At 47.9% G+C, this 20283-nt stretch overlaps 2 protein-coding genes across 2 annotated transcripts in view; one reads left to right on the top strand and one right to left on the bottom strand.

Annotated features, from left to right (window-relative positions):
• Positions 1–3806, top strand: part of LOC116999280 (hexokinase-1) — a 35456-nt gene extending 31650 nt beyond the window's left edge. The window contains exon 18 of the mRNA XM_033065781.1: positions 682–3806. Coding sequence (XP_032921672.1) covers positions 682–826 — 145 coding nt within the window. The 3' untranslated portion in view covers positions 827–3806. The remainder of the gene's footprint in view (positions 1–681) is intronic.
• Positions 3807–5563: 1757 nt separating this feature from the next.
• TACR2 (tachykinin receptor 2) lies at positions 5564–17005 on the bottom strand. The gene is made up of 5 exons (XM_033066625.1): positions 15879–17005; positions 12752–12946; positions 10206–10362; positions 8460–8656; positions 5564–6368 (listed from the first exon to the last, which is right to left on the bottom strand). The coding sequence occupies exons 1-5, from the start codon at positions 16280–16282 to the stop codon at positions 6203–6205; spliced, it is 1119 nt and encodes a 372-aa protein (XP_032922516.1). The 5' UTR covers positions 16283–17005; the 3' UTR covers positions 5564–6202.
• Between the last annotated feature and the right edge of the window lie 3278 nt (positions 17006–20283).

Here is a 20283-nt window from a genome sequence, read left to right as displayed (position 1 = left end):
CATCGCTTGTGCATCCTTCCTCTTGACGCTCCCAACTGGACTCTCTTCACTTGCTGGGATAAGAGCCAGGAGAAAAGAAAGTCTTAATCAGAGGGCTCAAGGCTTTCTGAAGGACAACGAGAGGATCAAGAATGACTTGTGAAAGATTCTTGGGGTGGTGACAAACTGAAGGGGACATAGCTTGCCGAGCGAGTTGGAAGCTGTATAGCAAGGGAAGGATCTCTTGGCTCTGGACAGGCAATGACAGAGCAGTGCTGAAATGCCTGGTGCCTCATCGGAGGATATTTCTGTTCAGTGTCCAGCAGAGAAGAGCTGCTTCAGAACAGTGCAGGTGAGGGCAGGAGTCAAAAAGATCTGGGGGCAAGAGGAGAAGAGAACGAGTGCCCATCCCTAGTGTGCATGGAGGGAGATGGGTGGGAAGGGGAGGAGTCGTGTGGTCTGTTTTCTCCCTTTGCTGTGAGTCAGTGGTCCCAGTTAACCTCACACAGACAGGCAGGGCTGGGATGCAAGTGCTTTTTTCTTTTAACTCCTACTGCTCCCAGGCTTCAAATCCACCCTGGTTTCCAGCATTTTACTTCTTACCCCAGTGAAAGGGGACACAGTGCAGATGCCCGTGGCAGTGCTCCACTCCACAGCTGCAGCAGGTCCTTCCTCACCCACTGCCCTTGTTTCCTTTTGTAGCTTTTCAAGGATCATGCACCAAACAGTCAAAGACCTGGCGCCCAACTGCGACGTGACCTTCCTGCTGTCGGAGGACGGCAGCGGGAAAGGGGCAGCGCTCATCACAGCGGTGGGATGCAGGCTTCGTGAGGCTGAGCAGAACTGAACTCCACAATCCTGGCCTCAATTCTGTCTTGTGTTTCTCATAAAGCAGCGACTGCCTAGTCAGAACTGGTAAAAACCCAGAACTCACTGCTTTATTGGGGGAAAAAAAATTTACAACTAATGACATAAAAAAAATAGGATACAAGATAGAATGTGTGCTGTTAATAATATCTCCTGTTTCTGGACCCCGATCTGCATGTTTCTTACTCACCTTGTTGGTACCTTCCCCATCTGTAGGTCATGGAAAACAACCAGTCTATAATTTCTGCAGTTGTCAAAATTCAGTTGTTGTCTGAGATGAAATTGCCCCCAAGTGATGTGCGTTGAGAGCTCCCGTTGCATCGTACCAAACATGTTCTTTGCAGCATCCCTGTTAAGCGCACTGCCAGCACGCTGACCACCAGACCTGGGTGTTGATGCTTTTTAAGTGAAGGGGAAGCAACAGTTCCCTCCTGCATTATCTACCTGCTGTTGTTTCGTCTAAAGCGGTCGTGAAAACATTTTGGTGTGTCAGCACTGTGCACGTAACTCTCTATAGCGGGACTTGACGCCGCCACTTACTCGCTTCCTCGATGCCTCTTCTTGTCATGGTGAAAGTAAACACCCTTGTCCCACAGTTCTGGTTCCACTGGTATTCCCCATTGCTTCTGTGAGTAGTGTTGTATTACTGGGCGAAATCCGTCACGTTTTGGCGAGAAATCCCTTAAAGAGTGAAGCCGAGAGGTTGGTGACTGGGGTAATCCAAATCTCCAGAGCTGTGAAACCGGTAGATCTACAGTCCCTACGTGGCTGTGCTGTATTCTTCTGTCTAAGGGTTCCTAGAGAAAATAGTTCCTATCTCTTGTTAGCCTGGGTCAGGGCGCTGTAGCTGCCCTTCCACCAAACCCGCAGCTCAGCTGCATCCCCCAGATGCGCCTCCTTCTGTCTCTCACCTTAAAAATGGGTATTTGCTTCCACACAGAGCTTTAATCTTTAATACTGTTCAGCAGTCACTCAGAACACAAACACTCAGCCAGAGTCAGTGCGCAGAAAGGAAGGGTTGCATTTTGGTCTTGCCTTTGAGGACCTGGGCGCGTAAATGTCCCGCAAAGCCAAAATTGGGTGCAGCTTTTTCCAAGGACGAAAGCAACAGCAGATCATTTACATGTGGTGTACCCTGTCCTCTGTCCAGTCGATGCCATTATTATATTTGCATACCAGTTGCATCACTTAACTTGAGAAGCAGTTAGGAAGGCACACGGCGAGTAACATTTGTAAGTCACACCGCTTTCTGCAAAGAGGGAGACCACACAGTAGTCCTTAATTCCCACTCTTCTACCAAAAATGAATTTGAGATGTTCGCATGGTTTTCCCTGCTGCCTTTTCCTGCAGAAAGTAGATGGAAATTTGCAGGCTACTCTTCTCTGTTCTCGTTCCACTCCCTAAGATTTGGATTGCCCTACCTATCGATAACATTTCAATATGCATTATGGTGCACTGTGAGTGAATGTTGTAAAGTAACCTGTGAGTCACAAACAGTCATTGCAGCTTTAAGTGTGTGTCTACCTGAAAAATTGCATGCCTAACTGGTTTTGCAAAGGTAGAGGGTCTTTTTACTTTGCACACTAGTAGCTCCGGTACTAGTGTTACGTGATACTTGTGAAAATATTAAACTTTTTTGATGTGCGTTAACTGGTGTTTAGTGGTTCTTTCTGGAAGAGGTGCTGTTGGCTGGTGGCTTAGTGCTTTGGGAAGAGCTATTGTGTAGGGAGAGCTGCAACCTAATCCCAGTGGTGCCTGTGTTTTGTGTGTGTGTTTTTATTCCCGGGCATTCGGGGTCAGATTCACACAGGTCCCCATGCCTCGTGTTTCCTAACGTAGTTCAGCAGAGGCACAGCGCTGACAGGGCCCAAATCTCAGGGGCTGTGTGGCTTGTCCGGGTGCACCTCACGCCCTGTCTTGTGCAGGGAAACTTTGGAGGCTGCACCTGGGGCAGTGTGGTTACATCAGGCTTGTGATGGATACGGCGTGTCCATGAGCTCCCCGTGTGTGTAGGGTTAACGTCGGCAGAATCCCGGTGTCAGGTGCTCCTACACCGCTGCTTGGCACGGCCGTGTTGGAGCTGTCGTTGATGAAAGCCCCTTTTGCGTACACTAAAGCTGTGCTTCTCCAATTACCCGTTTCATGTTACAGCTTGAATGGTCTCTGACAGCCTTGATGTGCAGCTATGACCCCAAACAGGAGACAGAAGAAGGTGAGAAACTTTTTTTGGGCACAGGGGACACGTTGCATTTTGAATTGCTTGAAGGTTTGCAAATCTTGTGCCTGCCGTTGGCGATGCTGTAGGGATGGTGTGAGCCGTGCCTGGGGACCTGGCTTTGGGAGCTCTTTGGCAGCTGAGGGCCAGGCTCAGTGCAGGATAGAGGGTGAACGAGAAGTGCAAGTTAAACTTGGTCTCAGGGTGACTGTGAATTTTGGAGATGCTGGCATAGGTCGTTTTGTTTCTTGGATCCAGCTCATAACAAATAGGGAGTGAGTTTGTGTTTCTAACTTTTCCTACCGTGGACCATAGTTGGTGTACTTGATAAGACACGGCAGTTCTTTTCCAAAGGGAGACATGGTGGGATTTTCATTTCCAGACTACTTCTTACCCCTAGGAAACTGTTCCAAGTGAATCACAAGCTATAACTGTCTGATGAAATGTCTCCAGTGTTACCCAAGCAATGACTGAGATGTCTTTCTTAAAGCTTTTAGGCTTGGTGAATAAAATCACAGTCCTCTTAACTGTTAAACTGTAATTACTGCAATATGAACACAAAAATCTTATATTTCCTGGGGAAAAGACCATTTGCATACCACTGTTGTAATGTCATCTGCTCCTTACTCCTCTGGGGTTCTCTCAGAAGCCTTTTGAATGGGTTTTAAAACAAGCAGACCTTGTTTTGTTTTGTTTTCTTAAGAAAATAGCAGAAGGCAAAATAAAGTGTTTCTGAACTTCTGAACCCCGTTCTGTGCTTTTTGTTCATTCCTTTGCCATAAAAATGAGATTCTTCAACTGTTTTTCTTTATCAACTGCAGGGACCGCTTTGCTACTTGGAGCACAAGCAAACACGCAGGGGAGGGATTTATTGCTGACCTGGATGTCTTTACTGCTGTGTGCTATTTAATCCTGTCTATATTTATATGAAGAATTGCATGTACTTACCATGGAGCACAGTGTTCCTGTTGCCTCATGTATCACAGCAATAATGTAGCCTGCCTTGGGCTGCCTCCTGTATAACAAGGGCTCAGGTCATCTCTGCTTCCTTAACTCTTGCTGTTTCTTTGGGATGAAACCTCAAGATCTGTGCACTGTGAGTCCACCAGGGCATGGAGAATTCCTTTTGCAACATGAAGGAATCATCCTCTGCTTTCTGCTCCCAGCAAGAGAAAGAGGTGCCTTGAGCTGTCTGAAAACATCGGTGCCGGTCAGGGACTGCACGAGGGATGAACTGGCAGCACGTGTGTGACACTGGGGCATCAGGAATAGGCTCTGGTTGGCTGTTCAGGTGTGGTGGAAGAGGGAGGGGGAAGGTGGGATGCTCAAGACAGGCCTGTTTGGTGTAAAAATCTCTGCATTAGAAAGCTGCAGGGTTTAAAGAGCTTAGACTCACACCAGGTGGGCAGGGGGAGGGAGTACAGCTCACATATATCTAATACTGAACTCTGTGAGTGGGTGTCCATCAGCTCCTCAGAGCAGCAGTCTCTGCCAGGTCTAGCCTGGTCCCAGCAATGTGTGCCTGGCAGAGCATCCCTCCCAAATGGTTTCCAATCCCTGTGGCAGAATGACTTGCTGGTGGCTGGCTGTAAATGCTTCTCGCTACTCTCCCTCTGCCCAGCACACACACCAGAGTGCAGCTGTGGGAAGAGAGGGCTGGCCAGGTAACATCTGGAATAGAAACTATCTGCTGGAATTGTTTCAAATCTTGAACTTTTTCACAGGAGCCTGAGCTCTCTTGTCCCAGTAACGGGACAAGTTTGTTGCATGACAATTGCTCTCCACAGAGCCAGGGAAGTGGAGGAGAAGTGGAGAAGGAGCACATATTTCGTTCCTGTATTTCCCCAGGCTTGGGGAAATCATATCCCTGAGTCCTCTTTCAGTTCAAGCTGTAAATGTTTTCTCTGGATTTACTGCAGAATTTAAGCCTGGCAGCACTTTGTAGTTTGGCTTTCACAGAGCAAAGGAGAATATTTCAAATAACTGGATCTTGTCAACATTACAGGAACTTTTTAATTGATAATTGATGGTCTGTGATATTATTTACAAACTGTCATGAGAGGCGAAGGTGATTGTGAGGTGCTAACTTACCACACCATTATTAAATGGTGTATTACTTTAACATAATATTTGTATTTCAGCTTCTCCTGTTTTGTGTACCTGCACATAATGCCTCAGGCTGGGAAGATGGCATATTACAGCCTTTATTTTCATATCTGGGATGAGCAGTGAGGATAAATGTGGGGTAAGTCTGGAAAGGGAAGGTGAAGGGACTGTCTGGGCAAAGACAGTGATGAGCCACTGCTGTTAGAACTAAAAGGATGTGAAGAAGGTGGATTTTGATTGGCTCCATAAGCCCTGACCAAGCCAGTGGGCATCCCTGGCTACTGACTCTTCTGAGAGCCTCTCTCTCCAAATTAGGCACCACAACAAACGTGAAGGAGAAATTACTTGAGCATGGTTTAATAGGAAAACAACATTATATTTTGGGACAAGGTTATAGAAATCCATGCAATGACAACATCTTAAGGAACTGCTTCTGCTGGTGAAGTTGCAGGCATGAAAATCCCAGAATTCAGAAAATGTTGAGGGCAGGCTGGATTTCTCAGTGTGGATGTGTTAGTATTTATTTGCCTTTGTTGTAAACAGGCTTTGGTCCACAGTGTTACCTGCCTTGGGGCTGCTGAGCTGTGACACTTAGCTGCCCACACAGCCCTGGGGCTGGGCCACATGAGCCCCAGCCTTTCTGCTCCATCACCCCTTTCCTGAATTTAATGTCTTGGTGGAACAGAAGTCAGGAGAGCCCAATGCAGAAGAGAATAATTTATATTCTACTGATTGGCACTGCCTCAGAACCGCTCCGCTGATTTTTTCACCTCCTGGGCCTGATGTCTGTTTTGTGTTGCAGTTGTTGATGTAAGGGAGGGCTAAACTTGTATCCTGGGTAATATTTGGACCTACATGGATTTAAGTGTTATCAACACACTGCCTTCAATACTGATGGCATCCAGACAAGTCCTGTAGGAAAGTTTCTGCAGAGAAAAACACCTGCCTCAGGCTTCTACAGATCTGCTGCCTTGGCTGGTGTATGGGGATAGAGCCAGGAGCAGGAAATGAAAGTGTTAATTGGGTGAGGGTAAATTATGTCTTCTCTTTCTCATTCAGCTGAGTTTCTGTGTTGAAACTTGTTCTTGATTTCCTGTAGGTTGTTTGGTAGAGAGATGGGGACATAAGTTTAAGTTTGTCTTTCTCTGTTGCTTTTATGCACGGACACCACCGGAAGGCTAGCTTGAAGCCAGAACGAAACCTGTGAAAGTGAGAAAAGCAATTAAATGGTCAAATGATCTTTCTAATTGCACAGAGAATGAACAGACTCATGACTTGGTCCTACCTGTGAATGACTATGGAAATAAATATTTCTACTGAAATCAAAGGAATGAGGTGAAAAGCAAAACACATAAAACCATGGAGGGAGGAGCATTAGGAGTTTATGATCAGATTTCCTTGTATTTTAAGTAAACATATAAGGTCAGTGAAATGGCAGGGTGTTTGATGGTGCTGACCATGCTGGTAACTGCATTTGTGAGACACAGAACATGTGAGGAAAATACACGTGTTTACCCACCAGGAGCTTTTTAAAACAACTATGGATAATTAAATGAGGAAGCTGTCTGCTTGCTGAGAGAGGAGGAGGAGGAGGAGGACATGTTTGTGTGTTCCATGTTAAATGCAGTTTAGGGGAATGGGCTGCAAAACTTCTTTTGCCAGCTCGCAGGCAGGAATGATGCTGTTTGAAATGCTCAAAGGAGCGAGCCTTGCAGCATCACTCTGGAGCTAAACATTTGGCTGGTGCAGGAAAAGTGCTGGTAACAATTTATTACCTTTGAAGCTCGCTTCATGCAGCGATGCTGAAGAGGGTTGGGGGTTATGGATGCAGGATCTGGCACGGAGATCCGTGGGCAGGCAGAGCAGCTCCCTGCATGGTGCAGCCCTCCCAGCACAGAGCAAGAGGGACATCTCTTGGCACGCTGGGGTTGTGCTCCCCCAGCTGCTCCCTCCTGGTGATACATCCTGATGGGACCTTCACAGGCCACCCATGGGCTGCTCCTGCTTCCCACCCATGGGGGTGAGCCCAGGACTGTGCTGGCTGGGAAGAGCAGGTGGCTGAGCCAGCCCAGCAGATGCAATGTAGGGATTACAGTAATTTCACGACTATAAGGCGCACCCTTTTGACTAAAATTTTCCCCCGAACCCGGAAGTGCGCCTTATAGTCCGGTGCACCTTATCTGATGGACTAAGTTCGGAAATTTGCAAACCCGGAAGTGAGAGCTGCGAGCCGCGGGGCGAGCCGGCAGGGCCGCGGCTGCTGGGTGGAGGCGGGGACACGGGGCTGCAGCTGCTGGGAGGAGGCGGGGCCGAAGGGCCGGGACTGCCAGGTGCCCATGGGGCCCGGACCGCCGGCTGCCTGCGGGGCCGGGGCTGTTGACTGGAGGCGGGGCCGCGGGACCGGGGCCGCTGGGTGGAGGCGAGGCTGGTGCTGCTGGGTGCCTTCGGGACCGGGGCTTCCGGGTGCCTGCGGGGCCACGGGACCGGGGCTGCTGGATGCCTACAGGACTGGGGCTGCTGGGTGCCTGCCCGACCGGGGCTGCTGGGTGCCCGCGGGACCGGGGCTTCCGGGTGCCTGGAGGACCGGGGCTGCTGGGTGCCTGCGGGACCAGGGCTGCTAGGTGCCCGCGGGGCTGCGGGACCGGGGCTTCCAGGTGTCTGGAGGACCGGGGCTGCTGGGTGCCCGCGGGACCGGGGCTTCCAGATGCCTGCGAGGCCACGGGACCTAGGCTGCTGGGGGGCCATGGGACCGGGGCTTCCAGGTGCCCGCGGGGCCGCGGGACATGGGCTGCTGGGTGGAGGCAAGGCCGGGGCTTCTGGGTGCCCGTGGGGCCAGGGACGCTGGTTGTTCGCGGGACCGGGGCTCCTGGCTGGAGGCGGGGTCGGGGCTGCCGGGTGGAGGCGGGGCCACGGTGCCGCGGCAGCCGGATGGAGGTGGGGCCTCGGCCAGCAAACACGCGGGGGAGCTGGGGGCGGAGCCTCGCTGCAAAAAAAAAAGTGCGCCCTATAGTCCGGTGCGCCTTATCTGATCTACAAAGTTGCGAATTTTGCCGACTCCTGGGGGTGCGCCTTATAGTCCGGTGCGCCTTATGGTCGTGAAATTACTGTACAAATTCCTCCCTTGGAAATAGGGTGGTGGAAATGGGTGCAAATGTGGCTGTGCTAATCCTGTGCCTGCTGCCTGTGATTTATGCAGAGACAGAAAATACTAAGGGCAGAGTTAAAATCTCACCTCCAGAGATTCACATTTTTTCAGGCTGAGATTTTAGTTTTCTCTGTGCACACTACTCACCTCTGGTTCAGGCAGCAGTATATGATGGGGTTGTACATGGTTGAGCTCATGGCAAGGAGGAAGACAGCGAGGTACACCTGCTGAATGTACTTCTGCTGGTAGATGTCTTCCTTGAAGCTCCCCAGGATGAAGTATATGTGATAGGGCAGCCAGCAGACAGCAAAAATGATCACCACCACCACCATGGTCTTCACAAACTAGGAGAACAAAACCAAGGGGTTATTCCTGGGCTCTGGGGGTTGGGCTGGCTGGGGAGGTGCTGGTTTCACTTTGGGGCTGGTTTGCCCTCCCCAAGTGCAGTGTATGGAATGTAGACCTGGACTGCCACGGCAAGGAAACCAGTCCTGGTGATGAAACTTGGGAACAGGGAGGGAGTGCCCTGGTGATGGGAACTGGGACAGGGAGGGAGGGAGTGCCCTGGTGATGGGAATAGGGCAGGGGTTAAAGCAAATGCTTCTGAGTGCAGAGGAGCTGCTTGTAGCTACACCAGAGAGATGTGCAGGGAAATGAGACTGCTGAGACTGCTCCACTCTGTCCAGTTTTATCCTGAGATGTGTGTATTCTCTGGATACCAGGCTTTACTCTCTAAAGGCTGCTGGCAGCCAGCCTGCTGCTGTGAGCATATCTTCCTTGAAGGCTGGCTGGTGCACGCAATCACCATTTTTTTCAAACTTGCAGACTGATGCCCTTGATCCCAGACCCCAAAAATTTTGTTAGCCTTTCAAGCCCAATCCCACAAGATTTTGTATCAAACACAAGCTCCATTTTGAAGCTGGAGCCAGCAGGGCTGGTGTGCTGGGAGTACAGTAATTTCACGATTATAAGCTGCACTGAGTATAAGCCGCACTTCTGGGTTTCAGCAACTTTTTGGTTTTTTATCCATTATAAGCCGCATGTTACAATACAGAGTGTGATAAAAGGTATCTGTTCTATCACCATCTGTTGAGGGTGGGGACAGTGATCCTTATCTCAATGGCAGATAATCTGCTAATGGACCATCCATTGAAACCAGGCAGGGCATTGTTCTTTATCTTTTCACAAGCCATCCTTCCTCCAGTGAGTCATTGTCTGCTAATGGCCCATTGAGTCCCACTGTGTGACTGATAAAATTACTGCATCCCATTGGAAGTTGCTCCAGCCAGGGGGAAGAGCCCAACATTTCTTACCAAGATAAAAACAGAGGTTTTGGGACACTAAGGTAGCCCCTTTCTTCACTGGACTCCAGAGGAAAACCGGATTTCTCCACATCACCACTGGACCTCTGGAGGGAAACTGCACCTGCTGCAGGAGCACTGCTTCAACTGAATCACATCTGTCACTGCAGGAGGATGCAGCCATCATTTAATGGGACTGCTACCAACACCCTGCCTGACGGGGTGTCAGGTTGTACTCTGACTTTGTCAGGGTTTGGAGTTTGTTTCTTTGTAGTACTGTATTTCTATTTTGATTTCCCTAGAAAAGAACTGTTATTCCTAATTCCCATATCTTTGCCTGAGAGGCCCTTGATTTCCAAATTATAATAATTTGGAGAGAGGGGGTTTACATTCTCCATTTCAAAGAGAAGTTCCTGCCTTTCTCAGCAGACACCTGTCCTCCAAACTAAAACAGCAACTTTTCGTTCTTTGTCCATATATAAGCCGCACCTGATTATAAGCCGCACTTTGGGTTCGGACCAAAATTTTAGTCAAAATGGTGCGGCTTATAATCGTGAAATTACTGTAATTGTACTTAAGTTTCACTTCTGACCTTTTTTTTGGCTTTAACTTGGTGCTCATAGCGGACTCTGTTCAGGTAGTTGCCTGGAGCTGCGCTGCTCCACAGAGTAATTCCTATAATGCTGTATGCAACAAACATCACCATTAAAGGCAGTAAATAAATCAACACAATCACGGCAATGTGATACCTGAAAGAGAAGAACAAGCAGTTTTTCACAGTCAGTATGGCTCTTGGAGAGCTCTTTCAGAAATTGTCTTTTGGATATGTATGCTGGCTCCTATCAGGAAAACCACAAAGAAGAAATTTTGCCTGTGATAACTGTTACAGGGACTTCTGTAAACAGCAGAACTTCTCATCTCTCTTGTGGTGTGATGAGGGGTTCTTGGGCTGGGTTCCCTGCTCTTTTAAGACAGAGTTGACATCATTTATCCTTTAGCAGAGGGTTGCAGTCCAGGGCCACCTGCACTGAGCTTTGCTATCCCACTGCAGCCAGGAGAAGGGGAGAGAGAGAGAGATGGGGGTAAAAGTGCAAACCCTTAAATCACAGGTATGGGAAAGGAGTAGTCCAAAAACTGTACAGTAACTTGATGAGTGCAATAGTGGAAACGGTGCAAGAAAGCCAGATCAGGCATCTGGCTGCTAACAGGTTCACAAAGATGCAGATAGTGAGGAAGGGATGTGGCCTGTATTTGTGTAGCTGGCTGTTTTTATTTGTGTGAGCACACACAGTTAATGTACCACCAACAGGCCCAGTTACTGCTCCAGCTGGAAGCACTGGCATCCTCTTAACTATGTTTTAATCTCAGTCCTTTCCAGTTTTCTGTATGACCCCACAAACTTCTGCTGGTTGCCTCATGCTGGGGGCTGATTATTTAAGCAACCACCATTTATGGGAAGGGAACAACCTGCTCACTCCATAACAGCAGCTGCCAAATTAACATAAACAGTGTGAAAAGCAGGATTAGGCAGGAGGGCTCTGGCACACGCAGCTGGCAGTGACCCCAAAAGGTTGGTGGGTGCAAATGGTATTTCTCAGCCTGACAAGGCTCTGGGGTTGTTGAAATGGGCCCACAGTGGTGTTTGTTCCTTGGGGTGGCTGCAAATACCTGACTGGGGGCTACATGAAGAGAAATATTATATTTGTGAAATGTGGCGAGTTTGTCCCTGCCTGTCCTCCCCTTTTTCCTATTGAGCTCAGAGCAGTTCCTCTTTTGAAGATCTAATACTGTATATGGAGTACAGCAAAGCCCTTTTAGGGTTCCCATCCTGGGAGGAAGAAGGGCACATGTAAAAAGAAATTTTTAGTCTTGTAGCTTTACTACTTTGCTGCAAAGTTAACCTGTCACCATAGAGGATTTTTTTTATCACAGTTAAGTGACAAAGAAAGAAGAAAATTCCTCTATGGTTGAGGTTCTTTAATCTGGTTAAATTTCTATATCCTTTATATCCACTATTTTTCAGGTGCTGGCAGTCAGTAGTGCATTGTTTGGGGTTTTAATTTAATTTTTTTTTTTACTTCTTTCTGTGATAATTATACACATCTTTCCTGCAGAAAAGGTTTTTCTTTTGTTCTGAAGTCTAGAAATCTGAAAGATGGGTTTACTTAACTGCAAAGGATTCAGAGGCCACACAGTCAACACAGGAACCCAGTTCTCAATTTTTTGTTTGTTTTTCTTTGGGTTTCTTAGTATTTCTTTTCCTTGTAGTTTTCATTTGGACTAGTATATGAATGGCTGCACATGGCTTTTTCTCCATGGTCTGTGTTGCAGGTATCTGTCCCAACAAATCCATCACTCAGCATGATTTCTGGGGAGCAAAGTTTCCAACTTCCTTTCTAAGAGAGAGACCAAAACCTGGGGATCTGAAGCTGTTCAGGGAACAACTGGCAGCCCCTCTCTGAATATGCTGCAGTTTGGCCAAAATTACACAAAGGCCGTGGAACTTGGCAAATATTAGTGTGAAAATCAGTTAGTTTGGTGATAGCCGAGTTGAGGAGGCATCCAGCTGTCTGCCAGAGATGGAGACTGAGCAGGGAAAATGTCCCACATGCAAAAGCCCTCAGGTGGGTTCGGTTTGAAAAATTGTTTGCACTTTGTTAATCAATTTGCTCCTTTTCCTCAGTTCTTCTGTTGCTACTGTGTACAAATATGCTGTGCTTGATAGATTTCTTAAATGTGCACCACGTGCTGTGAACAATGAGTAATCACAGCAGATCCCCTACATGCCTGTTTCATCTGCTTGAACAATCTTGCTTTCAAGCAGGAGGAAAAGGCTTAGGGACTTTCAGGAGTGCAGATGTGTGCCCAGATAAATGTGCCTATAAAACTTTAGGATGTTTAAAACAAGCTGCTCTAGGGTTTTATTTTCCTTTTATCCCCACAAAGAGAAGTGTAATTTTAAACTAATTATGTGGCTCCTCAGCATTAAAGATACCCAGTTTTCTCCTGCCTGATGGAGGGAGAAAATCCAGAATTTTGGAAACCAGGATTTATTGATTTAGAGACTTTTTGCACTGGTTTCTCTTGAATTTCCTGGCTAAGTTTTGCCTGAATGGGGAGTTTTGTGGGGTGTCTTACGCCAGCTGGTGCTTGGATCCAGCATCATCAGGCCAGACCACGATGCACTTCATGGCTCCGTTGTCCATGGTGATCTCGGCATAGAAGCACTGCGGGAAGGCCAGCCCGAATGCCACCAGCCAGATGATCCCAATGATGACTCTGGTGCTTGCAGCAGAGAGCCTGGGCTTGAAGGGGTGGATTATGGCCACGTACCTGCAAGAAACAGCTAGTGCTTTTACAGTGAAATTGGTGAAATCTATACAACAAAGGCAGCAAGAGTAAAAACTCACCAGGACAGCGCAGTGGGCTTTATTAAAATGGACATTTTGACAGGTTCCAGGCTGTAAATAATAGGGAACTAAATCCTTTCTGAAGAGAATGATTGCAAGTTTTAGGGCAGGGTGTAATAAACCCACGTGGATGGATGCTTCTGGTGTGAGGAGGAAGCAGTCCTTTATGTCTTCTGCACACAGGCTTTGCAGGCATTCTCCTTATGGAATTTTTCATAGAATCCCAGGATGGTTTGGGTTGGAAGGCACCCTAAAGATTACCTAGTTTTAATCCCCAGCCATGGGCAGGGACACTTTCCACTATCCCAGGTTGCTCCAAGCACCATCCAACCTGGCCTTGAACACTTCCAGGGATGGGGCAGCCACAGCTCTTCTGGGCATCTTGTGCCAGGGCCTCCCGTGCCAGGGCCTCCCCAGCTTCACAGAGCAAGAATTCCTTCCCAATATCCCATCTAACCCTGCACTCCATCAGTGTGAAGCCATTCCTCCCTGTGACTCCAGGCCCTTGTAAAAAGCATTCTCACTTTTTAAAAATTTTAAGTTACTTTTGCAAGTGCCTTACAAAAAAAAAGCCCAGCCAAGTTTTTCCTCCTAATTACGTCAATCCCTGATGCTTCATATTAGCATAAGAGCAGGCTGGGGTCTTGAGTGTCCTTTACTCTGATTTTTCCCCACTGATTTTCAGTTGTGGAAAGCTGGTGCTGTCTGGCTGTCTGTGACTACTTGTGCTGGCAGTGGAGGGAAGGGCTGACCCTTCCATCCCACACCTGCTCACAGCCCTCACATCTGACTCTTGGATTACTCACGAGCCCGGGGCACTCTCTGGTTTTAAGTTCCCTGTGTGGAAACGCAGGGTGTTGTAACGAGTACGTAATCAATTATGCATTTCTTGTCATGCCTCCCTTATTCTTTGTCATGGTTGTTACAAAGGCAAAATAGAGTGGGAAATGCCCATTGCCTCCTAGTTTTCATTGCAAAAATCTGACAAATTGTGCTGTCTCTGGGCCAGGCTGTTGGTATTAGCTCTGCCCAGCTGCTGCTGCAGGACAGGCAGCACAGTGAGCAATCCAGGGCTGCACAGCAGCAGGGCCTTATTTAGCTATAAAATTTTCATGTCACCTCGCTTTTCTGCAGCTTGCCACAGGCAGTGTTACACAGTGCTCGAGTCGGGTCAGGGAGGAATCCACTGGTGGATATTCTCCAGAGTATTTGCCCACAGAAGTGCCTGAAACCATGATCTGTGGCCCTCAGTGAATGGCAAGTCCAGGGAATAAATGGGAATAAACGATGCAAGCCACTGTGCAGTCACTGCAGCCCATATTGCAGACATCAGAGGGTGTTACAGGGCAGGGTGGAGGCTTTCCCACTCTGCCAGGGGTGCACCCCCGGGCCAAGCTGTAGTTTTAGGTGAGCTTCTGCAAATTGGGAGATTTACCACAGCTGCTGAGATCTCCTGGCCCCTCTTGCTGTGTAGCAGCACAGCCTTTGCCCCTCATGCTCCTTGTGCCCTGTCTCTGTGCCCCTGTGACATCCCAGGATGCTGGGACAATCTTGGGGCCCTTCCTCTAGTCCTCACACAAGTAGACAAAGCAAGCTGAATTTTGGACCCTCCTGTGCACTTCCCTAACAGGTCACAGGAGCCTTTGCTCACCAGAGAGTGAAACCTGAGCTGATTGATCAGACTGCATTTCTGCAGTGGAACAGCTGCTCTGGTAATGGGGAACCCGAGTGATCCTAAACCCAAGGGTGAGCAATACCACCAGGAACTTCTCCACGGCAGACAAAAATTACTTAGAGCTGTTCAGCCTCCCTCCTTAAAATAAACCACTTCAGAAGATGTTGTTTCTATCGAAGTTAAACATTGGAGCTGGAGTGGACACAAGTTCCTCCAACAATAAATGGAAGCATTGAGTTTCCAGGAGACCGTGTCAGGATCTATTTTAAGGCTAAGCAAAGAATAGCTAAATATGGTTTGCCAAGTTTTCTTTCTCATCTGTGCCATGTGACTAAAGAGATTTTGGCTATTATATAGGTGCTTTCACCAAAAATCCCCAAGGAACAGGAGTATGAAGACATGACAACAGGCTGAAAGGGCTTTTCAAAAATATTCTTTGGCAGACAACATGTATAAAATAGGAAGGAGGGTAGGCAGCCTAAAGAGAAATAACCTCCTCTGCTTCTTGCACACAGCATCGCCCTTAAGAGAGGAAATTCCCACAGGCTTTTGGCTACTTTCTAGTAAGAAGGAAAACAGCTTCATGCTATTTAACAATGAGCTGTAAACACAGGCAGACTCCAGAAATTAAAGCTTAAGTAAAAGTGACTTGGCAGTTGGAAGTGAATTTTATGAAAATACTACATTGCCCCAGAAGTCAAACAGAATCACTGTAATTACTTCCCTCCCTCTTGGAAGAAGTCATTCTAGTGAACCAGGGCAGCAGACTCTGCCATTTCTAATTTAATTCCCATTATTTCTGGTGGTTTGCTGGACTCACAGCAGGATTAGGGCTGCTGATAGATTCAGCAGCCTGCAACATACCTTCCTTTTTCCAGATATATCCGTCTCATGGTTTTAAAAAATCCAATAAAGCTGCAAAAGAGTTTTTAGGATGATTGGGAAACAATTTCTGATCAATAATGTGGGAACAACGAAATTACAGATTACTCATTAGAGATTTGGGTGTGGCTCCGATCAGGGATAAAAAACAGATCATGCCACAATTAGCATCAAACCCCACTCTGCTGAAAAGGCACCTGGCAGAGTGGGGGCCAGCTGCACAAACTATTGCAATTTTTTTTTTTTCTGTTTTACAGGGGGATCTTTTCAGAGCTCATCTCCTCCATCTGCCCCTTACCTCTCCGCAGCCACGGCTGTCATGGAGTAAATGCTCACAAACACAGCGGTGATGGGGAACCAGTTCTGAAACCTGCAGAACTCTTCCCCAAAGTACCAGACGTTGTGGCTGGCATAGATGAAGTTGAAGATGGTGTTGAAGGCAGACATCAGCAGGTCCGAAAGAGCCAAGTTCACGATGAAGTAATTGGTAGCGGTCCTCATCCTCCGGTGCGCCAGGATGATCCAGATGATGGTGACGTTGCCAACGATGGATGTGACAACGATGAGGGAGTAGGTGATGGCCCACAGAGCAATTCTCCATCCCGGCTGGCTGAACTGGGTCACCGCCGTCCAGTTGCCGCCGTCCTCGAGGGAGCCAGCCTGGGAAAGATTGCTCGTGTTAAAAACGGGAAGCGCGCCCATGGCTTTTCACTTCTTGTGAGTGTGAAGGAAAATCGTCTGGCGTCTGCTCATTTCCTCACTGTAGGTGCTGTGGTGTGAATTTCCATGCATTTATCCAAGTGCTGTTAAAAAGACACCGGGATGAGCTGTCTTGTGTCCTCCCGTCCTGCTTTCCAAGTGATGCAACGCAGCTCCAGGAGGAGATGAGCGATGCCAAGGGCCTCCTCCTTCTTCCCTGGCATTTTAACCTGCGCCTGAAGAGCAAAAACTAAAGAACAACTCCGTTCTTCAAGTGGCTTTTTCCTCCAAAAAAGGAAGGGAAAAAATAGAAAGATGTTTTCCGGGCCAGCAGCAAGTGATGTCTTCCTTGAGATTACTTTTAGGGACAAGAAAACATAAATGGAAGCCAAAAAACAAGAAGTGTTTTTTCCAAGTAGAAATTCTTTGTCAGGGCAGCAGTTTTCTAAAGCACCAGGTATCTGAATCCCCTGCAGTGGGACTGAGGATGTTAGCTGCTCTTTCCCCGTGTGACTGTGAAGCCCGAGGCAGGAGTTGCACTGGGATAAAATCTCAACAGGTTTTAAGGGCACTTTGAAAGGAGGTGGAGTCTCTTGCAGGGGAAAACTAAACAACCAATTTGACATCAAATGAAATGTAGCAAAGTGGTACATGAAGCTTCTCCCCCGCTACTCCACTCAGTTAGTTTTGAATAACCTCTGCAATGGCCATGCTGCTCTATCAGGAATTTTACAGGCAAGTGTAGTTACTTTGCCAGGTTTACCAGTCCCATGATCCTCGTGTTTCCAGGACCGTGTCTGACTTACCATGGCTCTCATAGCAAGAGAGGAACTATACTCAATGCAATTCAGCAAGATCCTTCCTTTTGGATGGCTGCATCCCCTTTCCCAGTGTGTGCTGTAGGAACTTGGTAACCTCATGCATGCAGAAATTTCAGGTTCTCGTAGGAAAGAGGAACCCCCGACTCTACTCAGAGCACAGTGCTCTCGCTCGCTGTCAGCTTTAAAGCAGAGGGCATAAACATGAGGCTGAGATTTCCAAGAGTACTTGGCACTGACTCATGCCTGCTCCACTGGGAGCTGAAGGTGTTTCAGGGATGAAAACCTGCCTTCAGGACTCAGAAGTGCCTGCAGCGCTGGGATGGCAGGAGTTTCCCAGCTCCTGGAGCTGCTGGAGCTGCAGCTGGTGCCAGGCAGGGCAGTGTTATCAGTTCAGGATCCTGTGCACCAGCTCAGCCTAGAATCTTTCCTTGCTTCTTTGACTTCTGGAGCCAGCCTTGAGTTAACCCATCACCTAACCAACTCTTCCAAGCAGGTTTTCTCTGTTACACTATTGACCAAATGTTGCTTTTAAAGAAGTCGGTACCTGTAGTCCTGCATGTGATGTCTCCTTATCCTCACAACAGACTTCCCTGCAGGAAATCCCTCCCATTTCCCTGCCCAAGAACTGAAAAGGTACACTTGCACATATCTTCTAACATGCATTGCAAAGATTTTCCAGGGGAAAAATGCTTTTCCAGGTGCTTCTTCAAAGTCTTTTGCTGACACCTCATTAAAGAGCTTAGGGACCTTCCACTTTCCATGCACAGTCCAGGAGGGCTGTTCATGACTTGCAATATGAGCTAATAGTGTTCTTCAATTTTTTTTTAAATATGCTGTCTCAAATTTCTGCAAATTTGAGGGCGAATAGGAGCAAAAGCCTCCCAGTCCCTACATTTCTCTGGGAGTGCACTAAAGAGCTTTATCAGCCATGGAAAGTAAAACGGAAGCAAGTGCTTAGAAAAAGGGCTGCACTTATTGACCCTCCAGTGGTGAAGCTGAAACCTCCCCCAGCTGACTTTGAAGACAGCCAAGGTGCTCAGGTTTCTTAGAAACCTCCTTGTGAACCATCTGCCCCAACCCCTGATCTGTTACTCAGGTGATAATCGAAGCGCAGCCACCCTTTGGTCAACATTTTATCATACGATCAGGAGGGATTTGCCTTCCTGTATCCACACCCACGCCTTTTATTCGTTTGCTGGTTGTGCATTGACAAGGTTATCGTCCTGGAGCCTGGCCAGCAATTTATATGTGCTCTCAGCCTTTTGACTTGAAAACTGGGGCAATTTTTGACACAGGCCAGGCTCCAGATTCCTCAGGGAAGTCACATTTGCCTGAGACAGTGGGTGAAACCTGCCTCACCAGCAGTTTTGGAGTTATACCAGAAAAAGGGACTGCCTGGGAGCAGGGGGTTTGGGTTGGGCAGGTCTCACTGCTGTTTTTATTGTGGGCAGGATTGTCAAGGCCAAACGTTCCTGTGCTGAGTCACCAATGCCAGGTCTGAGCAAAGGGTGAGAGGTGCAAACAAAAGATGCGGGTCTGCAAGGTCAGGAAGGGTGGCTGAGGAGTGTTTTGTGTTTTGGAAACATAACACTAGGTAAATAGGCAGTAAAGGCTTTAATTGTATTGCAAGTTGGACTCTGCTTTTGGAGGAAGAACCTTTGTCCAGGGAACAGCTCTGAGAGCAGAACATGCGGACCAGGAGCATCCACATCAGGTGGGGCCAAGTGCAGCTGGCCTGCAGCTTCATCAGCCACACGTGGGCTGGGAGGAAGCAGCAAAAATGCCTCTGGTAGCACTGAAAAGCTTTGGGTCTCTCTCTGACATGGTTTGGTGCAGGGCTAGCTGTCCTTCACTTCTTTCTGCAGAGCTGCTGAAGTCCTGGGGCAAATGCTCTGCAGTCCACGGCTTTTGGGGTCTTTCTGGCATGAGTGAGGAAATGTGGAAGTTACTGATCCTTCCTAGGAGCAGAAACACTGCTAGTTGTGCTGTTGGATGGTCCCAGGAGCAGATGCTGTAATGAACAATCTGCCAGACTCTTCATTGGAAAATTGCAGCCCTGTGCTGCACTGGGCTGAGGGGAAGAGAAGACAATCTCAATGGACCCTTAGGCAGCTCATAACATCTTATTTTAACCTCCATTTTCTGCTAAACTGCCCTTGTGTCCAGAAATCTTGCCATCTGTATAGATAAACTCTGGGATTAGGGAAGAGAAAGGGGTTACTCTGTTATTGTCGTGCAGTTTCTAACAGGAACCTGTTTTGGTACACTGACTCAGTTCTGAGGAAACAACAACAGGAAAACAAACACTCCTTTACTCAGCTTCCCCATACAGCAGGACATGCCCCGAAATTTTATGTGCAGGAATCAGCACAAAGGACGAGGTAAGGTGTTAAAAAAGTCAAGCCACAACAATTAATTTGGTTAAATAAACAAGGAAGATGCCCAAGTGACAAGAACACGGGTGGGTGTGAATGACACCCGTGAGACATGACAGACACTAATTCCCAGCAACTGTGTGCGATGGGATTTCCAGCCTGCATGCCATTGCTAAGTGTCAGGGATGTTTGCAAATCTCTCTGAAAAATGAAGTTGTTGGTGTTTTAGAGGATGAATGATCTAGGACACTGTATTGTTGTCAGAAACATTGGAGGTGAAGAGCTGGTCCTGGGCTGGATTGTTTTCCAGGAGCAGAATGTAGCAACACTGCAGGCAATAGCAATGGTACTTTTTATAACAGAATTATCCAGGGCTATTTTTTAGCCTCTAGAAACGAGATTTTGGTGACCTGTATGACCTAAAGGAATGACGTGTGGCTGAATGTTTACACGGTTCTCAGCTCAGAGTTTTTCCAGTCTCTTTGCTAGGTGATGTAAGGATAAACGCTGCCCCACTTCATCTCCTCTGACACCAGACACTGATTTTCAATGCCATCTGTCTCTCCTCCGGGCGAGGATAAAACAACCAACTCTGTGACAGTTGTCTGCCACTTTGAATGAGACTTTTTTTTTTTTTTCCCCAAGGGGGAAAATAGCCCTTTGTGGGACAGGAGCGCAGCACCGCGGGCTTGAAAGGGCTTTTTTCATCTCGGAGGCATGAATGGCGTTTGCACTTCATGATCGCAGTGTCAGACCCAGCACGGACCCGCTGCCACAGCATCGTGCAGGCACAAAGCGTGGCCAGCGC

The sequence above is a fragment of the Catharus ustulatus genome, chromosome 8 (genome assembly GCF_009819885.2).
Source record: "Catharus ustulatus isolate bCatUst1 chromosome 8, bCatUst1.pri.v2, whole genome shotgun sequence".
In the NCBI taxonomy this organism is placed as follows: domain Eukaryota; kingdom Metazoa; phylum Chordata; class Aves; order Passeriformes; family Turdidae; genus Catharus; species Catharus ustulatus.
Note: the sequence above shows the minus strand (reverse complement) of the source record. Positions and strands in the feature narration are given on the sequence as shown.